General features: G+C 55.9%; 7 protein-coding genes across 7 annotated transcripts; 5 read left to right on the top strand and 2 right to left on the bottom strand.

Annotated features, from left to right (window-relative positions):
* On the top strand, window positions 1-2,122 carry PUNSTDRAFT_83848 (family S53 protease-like protein). Its single transcript, XM_007381438.1, has 7 exons — window positions 1-305; window positions 356-831; window positions 892-992; window positions 1,049-1,249; window positions 1,307-1,640; window positions 1,695-1,934; window positions 1,990-2,122. The coding sequence occupies exons 1-7, from the start codon at window positions 62-64 to the stop codon at window positions 2,080-2,082; spliced, it is 1,689 nt and encodes a 562-aa protein (XP_007381500.1). The 5' UTR covers window positions 1-61; the 3' UTR covers window positions 2,083-2,122.
* A 3,538-nt stretch (window positions 2,123-5,660) lies between these two features.
* PUNSTDRAFT_29276 (uncharacterized protein) lies at window positions 5,661-5,957 on the bottom strand (the record flags this gene model as incomplete). Its single annotated transcript, XM_007381437.1, has 1 exon — window positions 5,661-5,957. A coding segment is annotated over one exon (297 nt), but the record flags the coding sequence as incomplete, so codon positions are not given.
* A 274-nt stretch (window positions 5,958-6,231) lies between these two features.
* On the top strand, window positions 6,232-7,008 carry PUNSTDRAFT_132111 (uncharacterized protein; the record flags this gene model as incomplete). Its single annotated transcript, XM_007381436.1, has 3 exons — window positions 6,232-6,291; window positions 6,356-6,791; window positions 6,905-7,008. 3 exons carry the CDS (start codon window positions 6,232-6,234, stop codon window positions 7,006-7,008), a joined length of 600 nt encoding a protein of 199 aa, XP_007381498.1.
* A 562-nt stretch (window positions 7,009-7,570) lies between these two features.
* PUNSTDRAFT_43057 (uncharacterized protein) lies at window positions 7,571-8,839 on the bottom strand (the record flags this gene model as incomplete). The annotated part of the gene is made up of 4 exons (XM_007381435.1): window positions 7,571-7,956; window positions 8,046-8,059; window positions 8,280-8,289; window positions 8,674-8,839. The coding sequence occupies 4 exons, from the start codon at window positions 8,837-8,839 to the stop codon at window positions 7,571-7,573; spliced, it is 576 nt and encodes a 191-aa protein (XP_007381497.1).
* A 659-nt stretch (window positions 8,840-9,498) lies between these two features.
* Window positions 9,499-11,684, top strand: PUNSTDRAFT_50766 (uncharacterized protein). The gene is made up of 12 exons (XM_007381434.1): window positions 9,499-9,838; window positions 9,893-9,905; window positions 9,957-10,080; window positions 10,135-10,206; window positions 10,268-10,322; window positions 10,371-10,453; window positions 10,510-10,659; window positions 10,710-10,935; window positions 10,999-11,102; window positions 11,160-11,238; window positions 11,298-11,509; window positions 11,564-11,684. Exons 1-11 carry the CDS (start codon window positions 9,566-9,568, stop codon window positions 11,460-11,462), a joined length of 1,344 nt encoding a protein of 447 aa, XP_007381496.1. The 5' UTR covers window positions 9,499-9,565; the 3' UTR covers window positions 11,463-11,509; window positions 11,564-11,684.
* Window positions 11,685-12,079: 395 nt separating this feature from the next.
* On the top strand, window positions 12,080-13,804 carry PUNSTDRAFT_142164 (uncharacterized protein; the record flags this gene model as incomplete). Its single annotated transcript, XM_007381433.1, has 4 exons — window positions 12,080-12,122; window positions 12,192-12,847; window positions 12,903-13,260; window positions 13,311-13,804. The coding sequence occupies exons 1-4, from the start codon at window positions 12,110-12,112 to the stop codon at window positions 13,802-13,804; spliced, it is 1,521 nt and encodes a 506-aa protein (XP_007381495.1). The 5' UTR covers window positions 12,080-12,109.
* A 2,289-nt stretch (window positions 13,805-16,093) lies between these two features.
* On the top strand, window positions 16,094-20,034 carry PUNSTDRAFT_99325 (uncharacterized protein). The gene is made up of 20 exons (XM_007381432.1): window positions 16,094-16,628; window positions 16,686-16,719; window positions 16,779-16,879; window positions 16,938-17,418; window positions 17,468-17,498; window positions 17,555-17,666; window positions 17,723-17,741; window positions 17,796-17,874; window positions 17,927-18,137; window positions 18,197-18,334; window positions 18,384-18,413; window positions 18,464-18,515; window positions 18,568-18,669; window positions 18,727-18,832; window positions 18,887-18,929; window positions 18,980-19,076; window positions 19,127-19,208; window positions 19,259-19,302; window positions 19,353-19,837; window positions 19,891-20,034. The coding sequence occupies exons 1-20, from the start codon at window positions 16,552-16,554 to the stop codon at window positions 19,964-19,966; spliced, it is 2,400 nt and encodes a 799-aa protein (XP_007381494.1). The 5' UTR covers window positions 16,094-16,551; the 3' UTR covers window positions 19,967-20,034.
* The last annotated feature ends 1,382 nt before the right edge of the window (window positions 20,035-21,416 follow it).

Below are 21,416 nucleotides of genomic sequence, written 5' to 3'. Positions count from 1 at the left end.
AAAATCGTGAAATTGCGGACGATGTCGGACAGTGAGGACGTTGGGGTCTTACTGAAGCACGATGCTGGCTCTGTCCAAGCTCCTTGCCCTCGTCTCTGCCGCTGCGTGCGTATCGGCGTCCCTCGTGTTTCATGAGGGTCGGTCTTCGCCCCCAAGCGGATTCGTCAGCAAGGGCGCTGCCCCTGCCGATCAGACCATCACATTGCGTGTCGGACTCGCGTCCAACAACATCGCGGGTCTACAAAGCAAGGTGATGTCGATCAGCACACCCGGCAGCCAGGACTTCAGACAATGGCTTTCGGCTGGTAGGTCACATTATGTTTGATTGCGACCGTCTGCTGAAGCTACTGCATAGACGAGGTCAAGTCGTTTGTCGCGCCCTCCGACGCAACCGTTGCCGCATTCAACGCATTTGCTCAGGCCAACAACCTGGAGACGTCAGTGGTGTCTCCTAACGGCGACTGGGTGTCCTTCACGACAACTGTTGGGCATGCAAACACCCTTTTCGGCGCATCGTTCCAAACCTTCACCCACGAGGATATCTCCGAGCCGTTGGTGCGGACTTTGTCCGTTTCTATCCCGTCGGAGCTCGTTGGCCACATTGACACCATTCACCCCACCACCTCGTTCGAGGACCCGAACCCTCGTCTCGTGCCCAGACCCATCGCTACGCCTGATAAGCGAGCCATCCCTGCGTCCTGCAACTCCACGATCACCCCGGTTTGTCTCCAGGATATCTATGGGATTCCCGCCGCGCCAGCGACGGACAAGAGCAACACTCTTCTCGTGACGGCTTACGTCCAGCAGTTTGCTCAAAAGGCAGATATCTCGGTAAGCAGCCTTCAGCGGGGCCATGATGCTGTGGGACTGAAAACAACCGCCGTCTATCAGTCTTTCCTCAAGCAATTCCGGCCTGATATAAACTCCGCGACGACTTTCACTCTCGGAACCGTAGACGGCGGTACCAACCCCCAAGCCGCGGCCGATGCTGGGTATGCACGTGTCACTATTCCATCTGACGATACACTAATCATCCGCGATATTTCAGAACCGAGGCTAACCTTGACACGGAGTACACCATCGGTGTAGCCACAGGCGTTCCCGTTACCTTCCTCTCAAACGGCAACTCGAACTTCTTGACTGCACTCTTGGACACGGCAACTTTCCTGCAAAGCGTCGCAAATCCCCCTTCGGTGATGACTACCTCCTACGGTACCAACGAGAATTCCATCTCCGCGAGCACGGCAACGTACGTTCTCGGGGTTTCTCAGGCGCTCACCGGAAGCATATTGACTGTTTTGTACAGGAAGATCTGCAACGCGTACATGGCACTCGGCGCTCGCGGTATTTCCGTGATCAACGCGTCGGGCGACGGTGGCGTTCGCGGCAACCACGACAGTCTGGACCAGTGCACCTCCAACACCTTCATCCCCGTGTTCCCGGCCAGCTGCCCGTTCGTAACCTCTGTTGGCTCCACCATTGGCGTGCAGCCTGAGCGGGCGATCAACTTCACCGGCGGTGGGTTCTCAGCTGTATTTGCGCGCCCTTCGTACCAGGCGACGGTAGTACCCGCGTTCCTCAACGCCCTCCCGTCCAACTTCGCCGGCGTGTTCAGTAAGACCGGCCGTGGATACCCAGACGTCAGTGGATACTTCGACATTATACGAGTTATAATCTGATCTCTCGGTGGATAGGTTGCCCTGCAAGGTTGGAACTTCGAGGTTGTCTCCGGAGGCGAGACCGGCCTTGTTGGCGGCACGTCCGCATCGTCGCCGAGCTTTGCGAGCATCATCGCTTTGATCAATGACCAGCTTCTCGCTGCCGGGAAACCCGTTCTTGGCTTCTTGAACCCCTTCATCTACTCGTCGGCTTCGAGCGCTTTCACCGACATCACCATCGGGAAGAACACCGGATTCACCTGTCCCAGCACAGCGGTAAGCGCACGTTTTCCTGGGAGATATGACGTTCACGACTGACTGCTTGCGACAGTCTGCGTTCACGGCGGCGACAGGATGGGACCCATTAACAGGGCTCGGCACTCCGATCTTCTCCAAGTTGCTCGCGGCCGCATTGGCTGCCTGAATGACGATTGACCAACGAACTCACTGCACATACAAATTGTATTATGGAACGATACGGCACGAAACCATCGGAGTGGATGAGGTGAAGGGAAGTTGCGCATGTCGGATATTACCTGTATCACGTCTAGATTGTAGTCAAGATGAAATCATGAGGATATCGTGTTGATTCGCGTGCCATTTACCCCCAAAATGCATATTCTGACACTCAAGAAATGCTTTTGTCGCTTGATCCAGTGACTTCTACTATACAGACATTGCCGATCTAGTACAAACAGGGGAAGAGTACATAGGTGTGCCCTTGTAACCGATACAAACTCGGAGAAAAGCGCGCAACTGGAGAGGCGTCGCGAACAACACGAGCGGGATAACCGAGTAGCGGTAAGGGGGGAGTAGTAAATAACACATTGCTGGAGAACAACAAATGGGAGTGTTCGGATGGACAGCGCTATGACACAAATGCGTGCGTGTTTGCAGAACGACGGGTGAAAAGTGGAACAGTTTGACGAGGGGTGAAATGCTTGGGTGTGTGGGAAGAGAGATCGCGAAGATGTAACATGTGGGCAGAACGAGGCCAGTCGTAGAGCGTCGCCGAGACGCTCACGATCTGCCTTTCAACGATTGCACCAGGCTTCTGAATCCTCCAAACTTGGGTTTCGCTTGCGCGGCGCCGGTCACTGCCGGGCCCGAGAATCCCATGCGTGCAAGCTTGTTAACGCTCGCGTGGTGTTTCGCCTGGACGCCGAGATCGCGTCGGCCGGAAGACGACGGATGGGAGGGCGCGAAGAATTCACCGAGCTCGCTCACGCCCGGCGTGCTGCTCGGCAGTGGCGCCGTCGACACGCGCGACAGCGGGACGCCAATCGTCGAGCCCTCGTCGCTGTAGTAGATGTCGGGCGTGAGAGGACGAGCGGGGGAGGGCGAGTTTGAGTTGGGGCACGAGCTAGAGTGCGTGCGCTCCATCTCGGCGGAGACAGCCTTGCGGAAGCCTGTGGGCTCGATGGGCGTCTGTATCGGCGTCGGGCAGGTCTCGACGATAGTGATACCGGTATCAGCGCTGTCTGGAACGTCGTCATACAACTCCTGTTCATCGTCGCTGATCGTCGACTTCTCCGCGGTGATGGTGTAGGATATGGACCTGAAGGGAAGGTGCCTGACACGCGAGCCAGACCCGCTGCCTGAAGACGCGCTGAGCTGGGTTTGCCAGGCTAAGCACACGTTATCAGCGTATGTAGTCAAGGCTAAAGGTAACGTCTACTCACTGTTGTCCCAACCTTGGTCGGTAGCCCCACTCGTATGCGGACGCTTCATCTTTGGCGCTCTTCTCTTCTTCCTTGTAACAGATGTCTTGGCGTCGAGGCTAGACTGTCTCTCCAATGATACCGCGGTTGGACGCAAAGACCGTGCTTCCTGCTTGTCGCGGTGGTTTTTCATCTTCTCCTCACCGAGACGCTCCTGCTCCTCCTGCTGCATCATACGCTGAATCGCCAAGCTCTCGCCATAGGCAGCAAGGCGGGCACTGAGAGGGCTCATGCCCCACTCCTTCATCGGGCCATCGTTCTCGACGTCGGGAGAGGCCCCGTCCGCGTCGAGGTCGAGATCGAGAATTGAGCGCTCGGCACGCAACACGAGCGCCTCGGCCTCTTGCCTGCTCGAGATTTCGCTGAGATCGATGCCGAGGGCGGCCGCCCGAGGATGGGACGGTCTCCTCCCGTGGCGATGATGAAGGTGCGCCAAGCCAGACGACAGCGACGGGCGGCTGGAGGATGCCGACGCCTGCGAGACCACGCTCGAAAAGCTGGGTCGGGGACCACCCCTCTTTCCGCCCAATATCACGTCCGCCGCCGCCTGGCCTTCCCTCCCTTCCGAGCCCGCGTCCGGCATCGGTACGCCCTGCGCGATCGACTCGAGCGAAAACTTGCGCGGAACCGGAAGGGGAAGGCGTGTAGCGGGGGCGGGGGTCGCCACGCCGCCCGCGCTCGTGGACGTGCTCATGCTGCTGACCGAGCCGCCCCGCATGCGGTTCTCCGCCTCGCTCTGCGCCGGCACGCCAAGGCGCTTCGCTTCCGGCTCCTCGTCCGCTGGCGGAGGCTGCGTAATGCTGAACGGAAACTCGGTGCCCTCCACCTCACGATTGGGTGTGCCAGATGCGCTCGCGCTAGGGCCCGTGCCAGCACCCGACGCGTCAGGCATCGCGCCAGGCGACAGGATGGGGGACAGAGACGATGTCGAGCTGCCGATCGAGCGCCCGCGCATGCGCGTCCTGTGCGCAAATCGCGCACGGATGCGCGACGTCTCGGCGAGCGTGTCGAGCGGCTCTCCGTACTCGTCCTCTTCCTCGTCTTCGTCACCCGCGTCCTCGCCGTCTTCTTCGCCGAGGAAGGCCGGCTCTTCCGTGATGTAAGCCCCGTGCCGCTTGTCGAACGAGCCCACGCCCGGCGGCGCGCTGTCGGGCATGTGGTGACCCGCACCACCAGCGGCGGCATGCCGCTCCGTACTCGATCCCCGTCGATCGTGCCTCCCGAGCGAATTCGCGCTGCTGCACGCCCGCAAGCCCAGGCCGAGACCTAGGCCGGAGCCCGGACCAAGGGGTCGCCGGCCAGGTACGAGTGAGACAGCGGAGTTGTTCGTCGACGTACTATCGAAGCGTAATCGAGCGGGCTGGGCTAACGGAGATGACGAACTATGGTAGGAAGACGAAGGCGGCGGGTGGACATGAGGCGACGACTGTCCCCCAGAGGAAGAGCGGCCGTGTCCCAGGAGGATGCGATGGCCCGGCCGGGAAGATGCCGAGGCCGAGGCCGATGCGGCCGAGCCGGAACCGGAACCGGACCGATCCCGGGCCCGGAGGCGCTCATTGGACAGCGCGTGGTGCAGCTCAACCGCGCTGGGCGAGGTGCCTGGGAGAGGGGCGGTCCTGGGGATCGGAGACAGGGACGGCTTGGGCGATTCATCGGGCGTCTCTGTGCTCTTGCGGAGCATGTTCATGAGCGAGTACTTGGTGCCCAACTTGCGGCCGGTGCTCTGCAGCGGTTGGTCTTCGGCGTCGGTGCCCGCGCTTCGCGGACGGCGGGACTTCTTGGTGCGGAAGTGAGGTAATGGGACGGTGTGGTGACCATGCTCGTGGATTTGGGGCAGGGACGGCCGGCGGGACTCGGTGCCCTGAAACTCCTCCACGCTGGCGCCGGACGTGGGGTAAAACGTGTATTCGCCCAGGGGTTTGGGCGAGGAAGTGAGGTCTAGTTGAGAAATGTGCGGGTGTTCTGAGGTTGTGGGCGATGGTTGAGAAAACTGCTGCGAGCTCGAGTGGCGGAGGAGGAGGCCCTCGATGCTGCGTTTGACCCGTAGACGCTTGCTCATCGAGCCCGCGGCCTCGTTGTCTCCGCTAGCGCCGGACGTTCTTATCGCCGCGCCAATCTCGTCGCGCTCGCGCAGATCGCGATCACGATCTTCGGCCCAGTCGCGGAGGATGTCGGCGACGCGCACCCAGCCGTTGTCGCGGGCGACCTTCTCGGGTAGGATGCCGTTCTTGTCTGGTTTGTCAGCGCGAGCGCCGTGCTTGAGCAATATGCGGACGACGGCCTCGTGTCCATTGGCTGCGGCAAAGTGGAGTGGGGTGGATCCTGAGGTGCCCACGGGCATGCGTGGTTCGCGGTCCCTATCCCTGTCCCTATCTGCTTTGTGGCGGTCATGGTGGTGGGAGGGGTGAGAGGAGGAGGAGGTGATGTAGCGGCGAGGTAGACGGGGGGCGTTGACGTCGGCGCCAGCATCTATGAGTAGCCTGACGACGATTTCTGAGCCACCAGAGGCGGCGGCGTGCAGTGGGAGGACGCCGTCGAGAACGGAGTTGATGGGCTGGCCCTCCTGGAGAGCGTACTTGACAAGGCCGACGTTGCCTGTCGCGGCTGCCTGATGGAGCCCGAGATGGGGGACTGCAGTGCGTGCGATGAGCGCGCGGTGCGGGGAGGAGGGGCTGGATGGGCAGGAAACTCACAATCGGTGGTGACGTTGTACTTTGCGTCCGGTTTCTGCGAGCGCAACATGGCGCGGTCGAGCGCGTCGGGGAAGCGGCGACGGCGGCGGCGGGAGGGAACGTGAGACGGCGTTCAGGAGGCGAAACGACGACGGGGCATGGGGGCGGGGCAGTGCCGGGATGGCAGCCCGCGCTCAAAAGGGCGAAGGCGAAGGAAGGTGGTGGCTCGGAGCACAGCTGGTCCTCTTCCGGTGTCGCTGACGTAAGCCGCGTGGATTCTAATTGTATCCCGCCAACGTCCGAGTCGTCGTCTCTCCCGGTAGGCACCGCTCCCTGGCGCATCGCTGGCACCGTCGCCGCCCACATCAGCACTCCCATCGGCCCCCAACCGGCGCACAAGGCAGCCCACAGGCCTGTGCTCGTCGCGGACGATGGCATGCGCCGCTCACCAGGCGCCGGCGCCAATCTTGATCTCAATCTGATCCGCATCTTTCGCAAGGATTTGATATCCTTCGTCTTCCCGGCCTTCTCGCCTGTCATTGGCCTGCCCTATCCGTCGTTCCCCGCCTATTGTCTAGGCCTGCTGCTCTCATTGGTCCGCGCCGCCAAGTATACGGCGGACGGCGTGCTCGGACGAACTCGCGGCCGTTTCTCTGTCCCGACGAACGACGATGTCAAAGACCACTCCAACACCGTCATGCTCGCCTTCCAGAGGCTCCTCGACGCCGTCATACTCAAACGTCACCGGCAAAAAAGAACTCCCCTGCATTCTCTCCATATCGCGTCGCGGGCTCGACTCGGCGGCTCGCTCTTTATTTATCAGAGGAAGGCGGTCTCTGACCACCTCCGATAGTGCTTCCCGCTCCGATACGAGCATTGCTGCTGCCAGATACGGCCAGTCTGCTCTGGACGGGACCCAATCACGCCGGCCAAACCAGGCGCAGCGCGCAGGATTAACGTTCTCAGAGCTCTGTCAGCTTCGACTATATTTGCCTCGACGTCAACGCCCGTCTAAGCTTGTCCCGAGTTCGCCGTCAATTCAAGTCTCACCCGCTCCTCACGAGGGTGGAACTTCTCCTCTTCCGCTCCCCGTCACCTGGTCTTATACCTCGTGCGGTACTCAACGCCACATTCGCAACCAACATCACATAACCCTTCGCGCTGCCTCGCTCTGGACGCCACTCCTTTGCGTATCCCTCGTATAGCCTCATCTGGATCCGCACATCAAGATCGGTCAAAGGCGTCTGATGATCTATCGAAAACGCTTCTGTAGTTCTTGTTCAACACCACGGAGGCACTCTAGCCTTCGATATGGCGATGATGTGTATCGGCCGTGCTCCTGCTTCTTTTTGGCGATGTCTTTTTTCGCGCTCTTGAACGTTGCTGTTCGGTCAATGATCGCATTGGTGGGCTCCGAGATGCAGCCAGACATAGCAGCATCCATACGACAAGATACACGAGCAGGATATGTACGGAGTTACGTGACCGAAACGAACGTTATCCTGCTGCCTGAGTCGTTTTACCACATCACCACGGGCCCATAAGAGGTCCTCGTGTCGTGAGCTTGGCATATGTGTCGGGCCGGTGGTGTGCCAACAACGGAGAGCGAGGTATTAGGTGGTTCGAGAAGAACGTTACGTGGCGAAGTGTCCGTCACAATCCACACAGGCAGCTCGACTTGAACCGACTTGAGGTTATTATGCAGTATGATCACCCGAACCAAGTCCTGTGAGGAGTTGATCAGATCTGTAGATGCTTGCGCACGCAAAGCATGTACCTCGACGCGGAAGCCTTGCCAGCGGAACGAAGGGGTGGCATCAGTGGGCACCCGTATTTTGCCCTTGAGGCTCCGGACAACATCAGCTTCGTCTGCACCAGGATATAGCACTGATGCTTCGTCGATCCCTGTTGCAAGCCGTTCGGACGATAAGTACTAATCGATGTATGCACCTACTATGCACGCACTGGCAGGGACTGCATTGTCAATCACTCACACATCTCCTGACATCTGCGAAATGATCATTCATGATATCCGATCCCATCAACTATATGATCTGCAAGACGCTGGCATCCACACTGATCCTGTCCGAATGTTTCCGCGGCGAGCATGAAGTAGCGAACGGAGACCCCGCTTGTTGTTGTAAAGAAAGGGTCCATTGCGTCATCGATAACACGTAGAGCCTACTACCTAGGCCTTGAATATCCATGTACATATCTGTGCCACGTACATAAGTATCTCTAAAATGGGTAGAGAAACGAATTCATTAAGACATCGGGATCGCGAAAGTCATAATTTATACGATTCCCCATGCCCATCGGATAATAGCCGCCACGAGCGCGCCCAGTCAATACGCGGTAATGGGGTAGTTGCCGTTTACCAAGCAGCAGAAATCGGATGGCTTCGAGAGATTTGAGAGTCTGTCTGACCGCGTGACAGCGAGACCTTTGAGCTGGCAAGTCGGCACTACATATAATGGGAAAAGTCCTCTCGATTTGTTGAATTTCCGATATACTACTGATCGACAGTAGATGAGTGATACATTAGATTTTACGCCAGCAGCCGGTAAAATTCTTCCTTGTTTCACTTTTTAACGTTCAGGGAGGACTGTGCTCCGTTCGCACCGTGTTTCGACTTTTGTGGGCTATTTGTTGTCTTCGAACGTGCGGACGCAGGACGACTTGGGCTGCTGGGATGGTTCTGGCCCTGAGGCATCCGTGCAGAGACCCGAGTGAGTGTGGCGCCACCCTGATAGGCGGGGGTAGACTGCTGGTTAGGTTGAGAAGACATCTCGACGGTGACTAGATATATAGAAAGCAGATGAGTATATGGTTTACGGCGCTTTAGGGCGATGACGTACATGCAGATTAGGAATGTGTAAGTTGTACGCTGTTTCTTAAAGCAAACCGCGTCAAATCCAGAGCTGTGGGCGAAGTCGAGATTTGGTCAGTCAATATCACATATAGTGTGGTAGACATGCCTTTGCGAGCAGTTAGAATGGTTAACGAGGGACGATCAAAAGCTCAGGTGCTGGCAGAGTCTACCAAACCATCTGCCTCTTTATACCCCCAGGGACGGGCGCTGGCATTGCAGGAGTTCGGTCGTGGCCCATGAGGACGTCCTCAAGAACACAAAGCATGGATCCGGAATGAATGGCCCTTGAATGTAATGTTCTTGGATGGGATGCCAACAGGCATGCAATGCTACTAGCAGGATTACTTGGCTTTGTGTGTCTATCCCGAGGAAATCCAGTCAAGTCGAACTTTCTTCTACTTCGCCTTGCCAATACATTGCAGATATCGTCACTTCTTCGTCTATGTGGCCCGACAGACAAAGCAAAACATGTGGTCAAGTTGCACTGACGGTTCGCTTTGCACGCCCTGAGCACAGCCCCTGGTGGCCATACAGTATGGTGACGTTTATCGCGACTGCGGCGTCGTGCTTTGCCGCTTCGAGTCGCGCGCATGGGTCCACATCGCCCGACTCGCGTGTTCAACGCTGACCACGACCACAACCATGGCGTCCAATGGTGAAGAAACCGCGCCCTTGCTCTCGAATAGTCGCCCCTTTGCGCGCTCCGACGAGGAACATGAAGCGCACGAACGCATCGCTCGCGCAGCCAAAGTGCGCGTAATCGTCTCAGGGGTGCTCACTGCGGTTTTCGTCGCGGCCCTCATTGTGATGTTCGTCGCCGCGGACAAACTCAACCTTGGCACTGGAGACAGAGGAACGTTGCCGAAGGATCCGTTGAAGGCGGCTCATGTCATTTTGAAAGAAGCCCCAATCATCGTGAGCTATAGTGGCTTCTGAAGTATATGCCGATAATATTCAATTGTTGGACAGGATGGGCACATCGGTGAGGACTACCCTCGCAGCTTAGGCTGAACCCAGTTGACGTATGTTACAGATCTACCTATCCTTGCCCGCGGGCTGTACTCGAATAATGTCACGGCCATCGACCTTGAGAAGGAGATGCCTGCTCACGTAGACATCCCCCGTCTGAAGAAGGGCCAAGTAGGTGGCTTCTTCTGGCGAGTATAATCATGCCGGTTTGTCATACCCTCGTGATTGATGCCCGCTCACAGGTCGGTCTACGTCGGCTGCCCTGACGGAGACTCTGCTGGACCGGACTTCCTCAACGCAACCTGGCGCGTCAGGTGAGGCCACACCGATGAGGTGATGCCGTGGGGCAGTGACCTCATGAACGCATCATTATAGGGACACGTTAGAACAGATCGACGTTGCGAAACTGCTCATCGAGAAGTACCCGGATGTACGCATGCGTCGTTGTCTAGTGCATCTCTGAACATATTTTGCGTAGACTTTCCAATTGTCTTTGGGAACTGGCGATGCGAAAGAGGCCATCATCCGCGGCAAGATTGCCAGTTTCCTCGGCATCGAAGGGTTAGTGCGCAATACTGCCAGATCCGTCCTAACGTAATGCCGATGTCGCGTTATAGCGGCCACCAAATTGGCAACTCGCTTGCTGCCCTCCGCCAGTTTTACGAACTCGGTGTTCGCTATATGACCCTTACGCATTCGTGCCACAACGCTTTCGCGGACTCGTGCGGCATTCTGGAACCCATCGAACCTCTGCATGGCGGTCTCAGGTGCGACGTCATCCAGTTAACCGGCAATTCACTGACTAACATCCCAATAGTGAGATTGGACGCACGCTTATCCACGAGATGAACCGCCTCGGGATGCTCGTCGACCTCTCACACACCTCTGACGCGACGGCCGCCCAGGCGATCAAACTGTCCAAGGCGCCCGTCATCTGGTCCCACTCTTCAGCAAGGGCAATTGCGAACGTACCCAGAAATGTGCCCGACGAGATCCTGAAGTTGATCGGCACCGGGAAGGATCAGACGGATGCCGTCGTCATGGTACGTCGCTTCCGTGCTAAGCTCACCCAGTGTTCTTTGATTAACGTAGTGCTTGTCGGACAGGTTAACTTCGCGCCTTTCTTCGTCTCCAAACCTCCTGAGAAGGCGGACCTCAAACTCGTTGCCGATCACATCGACCATATCGGAAACGTGGCTGGCAGGAAGCAGTGCGTGCATACTAACCGTCCATTGCGTGCCCGTGGGTTGATGGCTCCTAACTTCAGTGTCGGTATCGGGAGCGACTACGACGGTATTGGTAGCACGCCGGCTGGACTGGACGACGTATCCAAATATCCCGAACTTGTGCGTCCTCCGATGCTTACGACCGTACTTGCACGCTGAAGCGGCCTAACTGCTTGCAGATTGCGGAGCTGTACTCGCGCGGATGGACTCGCCGCGAACTTGCAGGTCTCGCTGGCGGAAATCTGATCCGTGTTTTCGAAGGCGCGGAGAAAGTTGCCAGCGAGTTGAGGGCCTCTGGCGCGAAACCTGCCATGGAGGTATACCACAAAAGACAGGATCTATGAGACGCGCTGCATTGGAAAATCAAGTCGGATATAGCTTGCGTACGAATGTAAGCTACCCTATACCACTCCTTTTATCTGTGGCTGATGGACGGAATGGGTAGTATGCATGTATTGCATCTGTTGGCCTGTTGCAATGTGAATATGGTATCCCTTTGTCAGCCACTGTTATCCGAAACGAGACAGAAATGTGAATCGACGGTCATGGTTGACCAGCCATCTTTCCCCTGGTCGGGACCCAGCGTATGATGCATGCACTCATTGTCCCGCGATCTGCATTGTGACCCCGACGTGCTCTTGTGCATGCGCTCGTGGATCGCCGAACATCTCCGGTGAACAAGGATCTATCACTTCTAGATTATAGTCCACTTACCACTTAAACGCCATCCATCGAGATTCGGTGCGTGCCTTGATGGCCCTCGTTCCTTGAACCATTGCTCATGATGTATGGATGTGCAGTTTCAGAAGCCTGTATATTTGGTGCCGTGAGGACGATCGTTCACCGGAGCCATCGCTGTCTGTGACCTTTCCCTAAGTTCAAGCCCGGAGCTGTCTGATATGGATGCACGTTTGTGTTGGTCACTTGATTATATCTGACCTCTATCACCGACGCCCTCCAGCTAAGGTACGCCGTCTCCGGAATTACTGTCATGATCGTGGTTAGTACGCTCGCATTCATCGTGGGCCTGTTATGCATGTCAAGCCAGAGCGCTGAAACTCTTCCTATATGAGGTGGATATGCCAACAACCTGCAGCAGTGGTCATCCTCCGACCTTGCTCAGCAGTCTTCAGCCATGACCAACACATCGCTTCTTGCCATAGTAAAGATCGTTACTGTGCTATGGGTGCAGAGCTCCATCGCCATCGCTGAAGCTTCAGCCCCGACCATCTTCCCCGTTGGGTGGAGCAATGTGCTCGCAAGCCCGGGCTGCATCACCGGTACATGGACAAGCCCGTCTCGTACATTTAGCTGGGATCAAAACTCGCCTACGAACTGCATGTGGGCTTGCCAGCTGCAGAACCATCCCGTCGCCGCGGTTACGAATGGCAACGCTTGCGTTTGTGCCAATTTTTGGAGCATCGATGTCGATCAGGTAGTCAGCAACTCTCAATGTCAAACTGCCTGTTCCGGCGATAGCACGCAGACCTGTGGTGGTTTCGACACATACCAGATCTTTTCCGGCGATTTTGAGACCATCCCGTTCCTCACGGTTTCCACTACCCTGCAGTTTAATCCTGCCCCGTCTTTTCACGTCTCTATTCCCTGCGCGCAGAATAAGCCGGGAGGGGTGACGCAACTGGGAGATACGGTACAGCTCAGCAACAATTCACCGTCGAACTGCATCGACTACTGTCTCAATAACATAGGCTCGACTTATCCTATCCAGGTGAGGACCATCGTTTGGATCGTAGCGTGTGGTGATTCTTATTACCATTTGCCAGATCGTAGCAGTAGATAGTGGGAATGATTGTCAGTGTGGAGGTTTGCAGGTCGTCGGATCTCAATTTATCTCCGGCTACAAGGGCGAGCTTCCGCCCCCGGTGGCCGCCCTGGCAGATTGTAGTTCGTCGTGTCCCGGATCGACCGGCTTCTGCGGAGGACCGAGCAGGGTGTCTGTTTACGGAGCCAACTGGAATCCATCCTATGCACCTCTTGCGCCCGTCACCTGGCCATGGGATCTCACAGTATCTTGCGCCAACATCGAGATTACCGGAGAGATTTTCTCTGATCCCGTCGTAGCGGTGTCGACGTTGAATACGCCCGCTTGGTGCACTGCTCATTGCTTGAGTGCGGGATACAGTAAGTCCCGTTGTGCAACCATTCTAGCTCCTCTATTGATGACTCCGTAGAACTTGCCGGCGTTGAAAACGGCGATGAGTGCCACTGTGCCAACTCGTACTCGGTTTTGCCCTCCACCGACGACCCGCAGGAGTGTTTTGACAGCTTCCTGCCTCGCTGCGCAGGCGATAACAACCTCTTCTGCGGCGGATCCGGCCTCCGACAGGTCTTCGCTTTGCACGGTCCGGCGCCTGCGTCCGTTCTCCCCACAGGGTGGAGCGTACAGTCATGGTGCGCGGTGGACAATGCCTCCCGCATCTTCGCGTCCCCGCAGGAGGTCACGCTCGCAAACAACTCGCCCGGCGCCTGTGTGGCGCACTGCGCGTCCGTCGGCGCCACCTTGGCCGGGGTGGAGTACGGGAACGAGTGTTACTGCGGAACGAGCTACGCCAGCGGAAGCAAACCCGTCGATGCGTCGATTTGGGACTGCAATATGCCTTGCAGCGATGGCGGAGGGCAGACGTGTGGAGGCCCGTGGCGAATCCAGGTGTACGGCACAGCATGATTGGCACCCCGTCGAGACAAACTCGTGGGTGTTCGAACCGTTGATTCTTATCTCAGTTCTCGTGCGGCCCGATGCAGACGCAAATGCTCTTTGACTATAGACACGTGGAATCTAATTGCCCGTCTGACAGACCGTCTTGACGTAAAACTACTGAGAAAGGGATCGGGGAACTTTGAAGCAAATCATGGGGTGAACTTGTGGAATAGCAGGGAAGTCCGTGGCCTGAAGCTGAGCCGTAGACGCAGCTTGGCGCACTCATGCGTTGTAAGACGATATCTTATACGGGAAGCCAGCGTGTACGGTACAACTATTGACTTCCTGAGCAACTACCGTTACGTGGGGCGCGGAACAGTTGCACATGGTTGATGACGCGCACGCTGCAGATTCGAATCATAAGTAGAGTCATGCTGAACACCAAATGACGCGTTGGCTGAACTCGAGTCTTGTGAGGTCAGGGATTGCCATATGACTGGCGTAGGCATTATGGGACAGCGATAAACGAGCCATCGCTTGCACCTCGCCCTGGCTTCGTCTAGATGGAAGTCCAGGTGGCAATATGTGCATATCGACCGAGCACGTTGGGTTGTCAAGCTGTCTGGGCCAACACGTGTTGCCGTGGACGCCGGTTCATTGTGCCACGAAGTCTGGATGGAGTATCGATCGAAGGTGCCGGGCTCAGGACTGCCATGGCTTAAGCGTGATAGCGAAAGAGACTAACATGGTTATTGACATTGATACATGACCTGACGTATGCTGCGAGGCATACTGGCAACAGCGGAGAACTTGATGGCTCACAACTCACGAAGCCACGATCGATAGGGCGCTGGCAGTACTACGGTCATGTTGTTAGTCCCACTGGCGCCACACGCGTTTCATACATACCCAGTTCGGAGACGAATGCTCTGAAGGGCGGTCAAGATCAGACCCCGCTGAAGCTCGGAAGCTCTCCGCAGTCCAGCTTGGGGTTCCGGGAACAAGTTCGAGAGCTCGTGTAAAGCACGATCAGCCAACTAGCGGGCTTTGAGGAGTGTTGTCCGTGACGAGAGCAAGGTGCCGACACGGCGAAGCGAGACGCCGACGGGAAGGTTCTTACAATACCATCTCCCGGTATTGTCTGGGTGATCCGCCACTGAAGTCTCCCTGGCGACCTTGGAGATGGGATGAGCAGATTGGCAGATAGTCCCGCGCCGGCATTCCACTGGTGTCGTCGAGTATTGTCGACGTACGTTCTGTGAGGAGGAGACGACTGTGAAGGCTGTGAGCATGCTGGGTGGATATCGGCCCCCGTCGTCTACAGCAATCCGAACGGGTCACAGCCTCTCCCGCATTGCCCTCGCTCTCACGACGCTGACATGGAACCCATGAATATAAACCGATCCACACTACTTATATGAACACGGAAGAGATGCAGCAAACCCATTTGACCACTCTTGGCCTCGCCATCACCGACGGTCCAGCACGCTCACTGAGCCAGTCGACGCTCCCCGGGCCCACGTAGCACCCACCACCGTTGCACCCCTTGAGTTTCTCCACCTCGCCAGCGGCGCTCCGACCTATTTGCGGATAGACGCTCGTGGTATCTTCCTTTCGGACTCAACTTCCGTACGTGTCGGACTCTGCATTGCTCCGACCCGCCCCCGGGCATTCGCAAGGACCGGCAGATTATCGCCCATACCTGCGCGATAGTCCCAGTCGCCGCTGAATCTGTGAGCATTGGGGTCAACGCTGTCATTCTTACAAGGACTCACATATAGTCATCTTGGATGTAGACGCCGCAGTGACACCGACGAGCAGCACCCGCCAGCAGTTCCCCCTTGATGCCACCCAACGCTAGTCAACCCCCGCTCAACCCTTACACCGCATGGGGCGATCAAGCGCCGGAACATGAGCCGGATATGCATTCACAAATGTACCGTTATGTCCCTCGAAATTCTCAGGCACCTGCTTCGCAAGATCCAGGATCTGTCCCTGTCCACTCTGTCATGTCGGGCCATCCCCAGTCAACTGATCCCCAGGGGGTCGTAGCGCACTCTCAGTACGGGCATGCACTGCAAAATCCGTATGCCGCTACCACACCGCCTCACGACATCAGTTATCAGCCTGTTTACGCGACTGAGGTTCCTAGACATAACCTTCCGTCCGACTACCCTCCTCGTGGTGCAATGTACCCTTCTCAGGCCATGTCGTCAGGGGGGCAATCGAATGTTTGGTCCAACCAGATCCCTTCGCCCCCTGCGCATGGAGGACGGATCGGAGCACAGCGACCCTTCGCTAGCGCCGCCCAGCATCATGGCCAATCGTCATCGCAATCAAGCAACCCCACCCCGATCGGCATCCAGCAGCCCGTCTACTACATCGAGCCGATCCCCGATCCATACTCTGTGTCCGGTCCGCACCCATCATATCAGCCACACCAAAGAACCGAATCGAGGCCGGTGCTGACGTCCAGGCTTCCTGCGCATCCTCCTCAACGCCGTACTGCTGTACAGTCTACGTCGCCTCCTGCCTATATAGGCACGAACGTCGGCGAAGGCCCGTTCGTGTTCGGTGGTGCGTCTCAAGCCCACCCTGAGTTTACCGCAATCTCGAGGCCTTCGTCGACCTCCGTGTCGTCTTGGACGTCGGCCGCACCAGTGACAACTCAAGCTGCTGCGGGACCGTCGATTACAACCTCTGCTGCTGTGCGATCTGCTCGAAACAAACCTGCGAAACCCACGTCATCAAGGAAGCCAGCTAAGCGCCCCAGGATGGCAGCAAGCGATGCCGAGAGTGACTATGGCGACGATCCGACTGTGCCGTCTGCGACCAAAGGTCAACAACGACTGTACGTAGCTATACTCACACTTTCGACGCAACCTCATGCTGACATAGCGTCTCACAGGCCGGGCGCCTGCATTAACTGTAAGAAAGTCAAGGTGAGCTTGGCTTTTCTTTTCGATTCTCATGCCCCCTTAATACATCATCTTGCATTTAGATGAAATGCCGTTTCCCTCCTGGCGTGAACACTTGCGAGAAATGCCAGTCGATGAACAAAGAATGTATTGTCGAAGGCAGAAAGCCGAGGACTGGCCCCAAGTTCGTCGCTAGTGACATACGCAGAGCACTCCGTTCGCTGATAATCATTGGTTTGCAGTAAGAAAGAGTATTTTCAAGCCCAATTACGCGAGAAAGACAAGGTCATCGATACTCTTCTGAAGCAAGTGCGTGGACCGGCGTCTCCGAGCCGAGTTCGCGCTTACCTGGACAACCAGCTGCATAATCCCTACCGCGCGACGCCGCTTGCTGTGGCAGAGTATAGAGAGCGCACAGCCCCACGCGACCGTTCCAACTCCGAAGTTCTGTCGTGGCTGCGCCGGCTTCAGGAGAGTTTCCAGCAACCGTTCCCTTCCCAATCAAGCCCGCAACAGCACTCTCGCAACCCCGCTGGGGCGGAAGGGCAGACCATCAGCTCCCCTCTTTCAGATTCAAACACACTGGAACCAGACATCCAGACGCTGCCTGATTCGGCGGTGCCGATCGGGTTGTTTGCTGACTTGTCTCTGCATAACAAGGCCAAGCGTCCCGAACATGTGCCATTACCACCAAGTCCAGCCGACAATGACGAAGACACTGTCGTGCGTTTCACGACACCGGTCTTGTGGCCCCTATTAACAGTTGTTGCAGGGCATTGCCAACAAGGATTATTTCGAACCCGGTACTGGTCTCTTCACGTGCTCTACAAACATTTCGCTCATTCGATACGCGCACCAGGACCCGTCCATGATATGAATGCGCGGAAGAAGTTGATAGAGCAAGATGGGCTACCTGACTTGTTGGTTCACGGCGTCGTTACCCACGAGGATGTGCAAGAAATATTCAAAGTGTAAGGCAACCAGCTTCACAGTGCTGGACATCTGACTGACTCCTCTAACTCATCAGATATCATACTCGGATTAATGTAAGCCCCAGCACATAGCTTCTGTCCACAGGGAATGAACTAAGATCTTTTCAGTCATGGGTGCCACTTTTAGATCCTGTCATACACACACCTGATGCTACGTTCACCCGCTCCCCGTTCCTCTTCTCCGTCAGTGAGTACGCCGCGCATACTTCGCCATCGACTCACGCTGAACAGCCTGCTAGTTTGTGCGGTCACATGCCGTTATATCCCAAGGCTTTCCTCGCGTTACCCGCTCGCGATGCATTTTGCAAAGAACGAAGCTGCGAATGCGCTCCTTTACGGGTTCAAATCTGTTGAGTTGGCACAAGCTTTCCTCATAATGGCCCTCTATTCTACGCCGGCGAAGCGATGGGAGGAGGATCGAGGATGGCTATATGCTGGACTTGCTATCGGGTAAGGCGCAATGCTGCTCTGAGTCACACAATAGTATCTCTGAGTATCCACACCTGCAGCATAGCGGTTGACATTGGTTTACATTGGACAAAAGAAACCCCCGTGCTGAAAAGCGAAGCGCAAGATCGAGAGTTTCTGAATCGATGCCGCCTGTGGATGATCTGCTTTGACGCAGACCGCGCGATGTCCGTTCACTGGTAAGCTACTCACTTTTCAGCATCGTTGATTGTTTCACATTCTCGTCAGGGGCAAACCGTCGACAATACGGGATAATCAGTACGTTCTCGTGATCTCGCATCGAGCAAGTGCTGAATATCCTCGCTTAGTATCATCAGGAGTTCCGTCAACTTTTACGCCAGGTCGAAGTCAAACCTACCAGTAAGTCGCTTGTAGCCGCCTCATATATGCCAATTGTAAGCCATGCCTGCAGAGCGACATCACGTTATGCGCGTACAACATGATGTTACGATTGCTCGCGGAGTTCCAGGAAGAGATATACTCGGACCCCACGTCTCCAAGTGGCCTCGACAAGGTGATCAACGTTCGCCCAAGATTTGAACTTTTGTCTCACCGTAGGACGTTCGCATAGACACTTCCTTTCAGGGAGATCGCCCTGAGGTTCGACGTTAGGCTCACTGAACTGTACGAAGAGTGGCAACAAAAGTTCACGCAGAACCGGAAGCGGTACGCCGAAGGTACGATATCTTATCATGTTGACCGTGCCCCTCTGACATTCCTTCTGGATCTAGTTGCAGCCGACTTGTATGACTTTCGTTGCGCGTTGTGGCCATAGTACGTCGACAATTTGACCGCGTGATATACCTTGTTAATCTTTTCACCAGCTGTATGGAATATTCGCGCCTCATCGTGCTGTCCTTCGCTATCCAGCAAGCATTCGAGCGTGGCCTGCAGCCGGAGGATGACGAACTGTTTATCAAGGTGCGGCAATGGCTTCCGTGTCTTGAATGCATTCTCACGCCAACGTGCAGTCCTACAAGGCGGCCAAGGCTGTTGTCACTACTATGACAGATAGCATCGTCCCGTCTGCATACATACGGTATGCACCAGATGGTATGCCGCTTCGTATCATTCTTGAGCCTCGGGAGCTGATTTCTATGTAGGCTGGTTCAACTACGCATCCTTCGCGTCGGCATTCTTGCTCAAAGTCAGTGCTTCGTCCGAGTATGGTCAGCTAATGCTTACGAGTATCCGTAGCTGTTGAGGCCGGAGTTGTCTGAACGAGGAATATTGACGGAAGAGCAGGTGTTGGAGATCTTCGATATGATAGACAGCCTCATACGGGATTTCACGTCGGACAAAGTCGCGGTTGATGATCGTCACACGCCCAGGGTGTACGGCCGCTTCCTGACCGAGCTTGTCGCCAAGCATCGTAAAGAGAGGGGATTGCCATCCAGGCAACCTTCCGAGAGACCTTCTACTTCGGAATCGTCATCTCAAGGACCACCCACCGAGTTCATGCACGTCTTCTCCCTTCAGCCGACGTCAGGAGCTCAAGTGGCCTATCAACCGCCGGCTCAGGAGGCCTATCTGGAAACTCCAGCGGATTATCAGTCTTATGTCCAGATTCCGGAAACCAACTTTCCTATTTTCGAGAATTACGCGCCCATGGATTTCGCACCTTCCGAGCCACCTAGTCTAAGGATGCAAGCCATGAGCAGCCCGACGATGCTCCTTCCAGGGTATGTATACTCTTACTCTCGCATGGTACTGAAGTAACGGGACTTGCACACAGATTCGGTTGGTCTGATGAACCCCGTTTCCCGACAGCCATGGAAGACCAGGAAGGCACCGAGTCGCACTGGCAATAGTGTTGATATAACCGCAATTTTCTGTTTTGATGTTCATCTGCCGCTTCAGATGATGGCGTGTACTGCGATATATGTAGATCTAACTGGCCTTGAAACTGTTTGTACATCCCAGGCGCTCTACACTGATTCTGAATCTGAAGTCAGATCGAAAAAGGAAGGCCCCGTTCGGCGACGCCTGATTCTGGAAGAATCAGATTATTTAGCTCTGCTCGCATACCATAAACGGTAAGACTGTGAGACAAACTTAACATAATAGAACAGGGGATTGCCATATGAGGAGGACAGAAGTCAAGCAAAGTCAAATCAGGCGCCTGATTCTCACAGAATCAACCCCAACCGAACGGTGCCTAACGAGCCGTTTCACTCGCAACCCCACTGGTCGTCTTTGGGTGTCCGCAACTGTACGCCGTTCCATCATGTATGTTCTGCGATTATTCATGATATAGGAGTGGGAGACACATGTACTCTACAGCCGCTACGAATATGGCCTCAGTTCAGGCTGTTGAGCGCTGCCACGCTCAGCTCTTCCAGACCCCCACGCCATAGCGAATTACGTTCAGCCTCGTTGAGCTCGCAGCTCCCTCATTACTGCGGCTGTCAGGCAGCATAGCTTCTCGAGTCGGAAATACACAACATTGCCCTTGTTAAAGGGTCCCTAGGGTGTGAATGGCTCATATGTGAATCATGCCGACCACCAGATACAGTATCTAGCTATATCTATATACATCCTTCTGGGAATACTCTGCAGCTGTTCTCTAGTGCTTGCTCTACCTCTGTCGTGACACAGGCCCACTTGCTCCGGATCCATGCTATCGAAACTTACCCTCGGGCGCATCATGAAGAAGAGAAGACTATACGTCCATTCCAGCTCAAATACTGGCGGCTTGCCCCGACTCTGGGCTTGATTCGGCTGACAGGACTGTCCCTCCCTCAACTATCGCTGGATCAATCCCAGTGCTACCATGGACGCGATATCCGCTATTTCCAGTGTAACAGGTGTTGCAGCTGCGATTGGCGGTATAGTGAGGGTGGTATACCGGTTTTCCACCGTTGTCCAGGAGATGGCGGACAACAGGAACGAGTGCAATAAGCTCATCTTCCACGTTCGGGAAGTCATGACCCTGCTGGGCGCTCGCCATGGTGATGTAGCCGACGTACTTTCGGTCGATCAACTATCCCGGTTCATAAAATTAGAAAGGTCGGGTTAATGTGTTCATACCAACCAGCCTAACTGACCGGTGGAATACTAGTGCCTTGGAGAAATTGCAGGCTAAACTCAGCGAACTCTCAAGTCAGTCGCGTTTGAAACGGATTCTCTGGAGGGACGACATAGCCGAGACTATCTCATGGGCGTACAGGGAATTGCACCAAGTTTGCGACCTCTTCAGCGTGCGTTCGTGCGACGCCTTTGCAGGCATCATGAATCTCATGTCGCATCCAGTTAGGAAAT

Source organism: Punctularia strigosozonata (assembly GCF_000264995.1).
Source record: "Punctularia strigosozonata HHB-11173 SS5 unplaced genomic scaffold PUNSTscaffold_3, whole genome shotgun sequence".
Lineage (NCBI taxonomy): Eukaryota > Fungi > Basidiomycota > Agaricomycetes > Corticiales > Punctulariaceae > Punctularia > Punctularia strigosozonata.
Note: the sequence above shows the minus strand (reverse complement) of the source record. Positions and strands in the feature narration are given on the sequence as shown.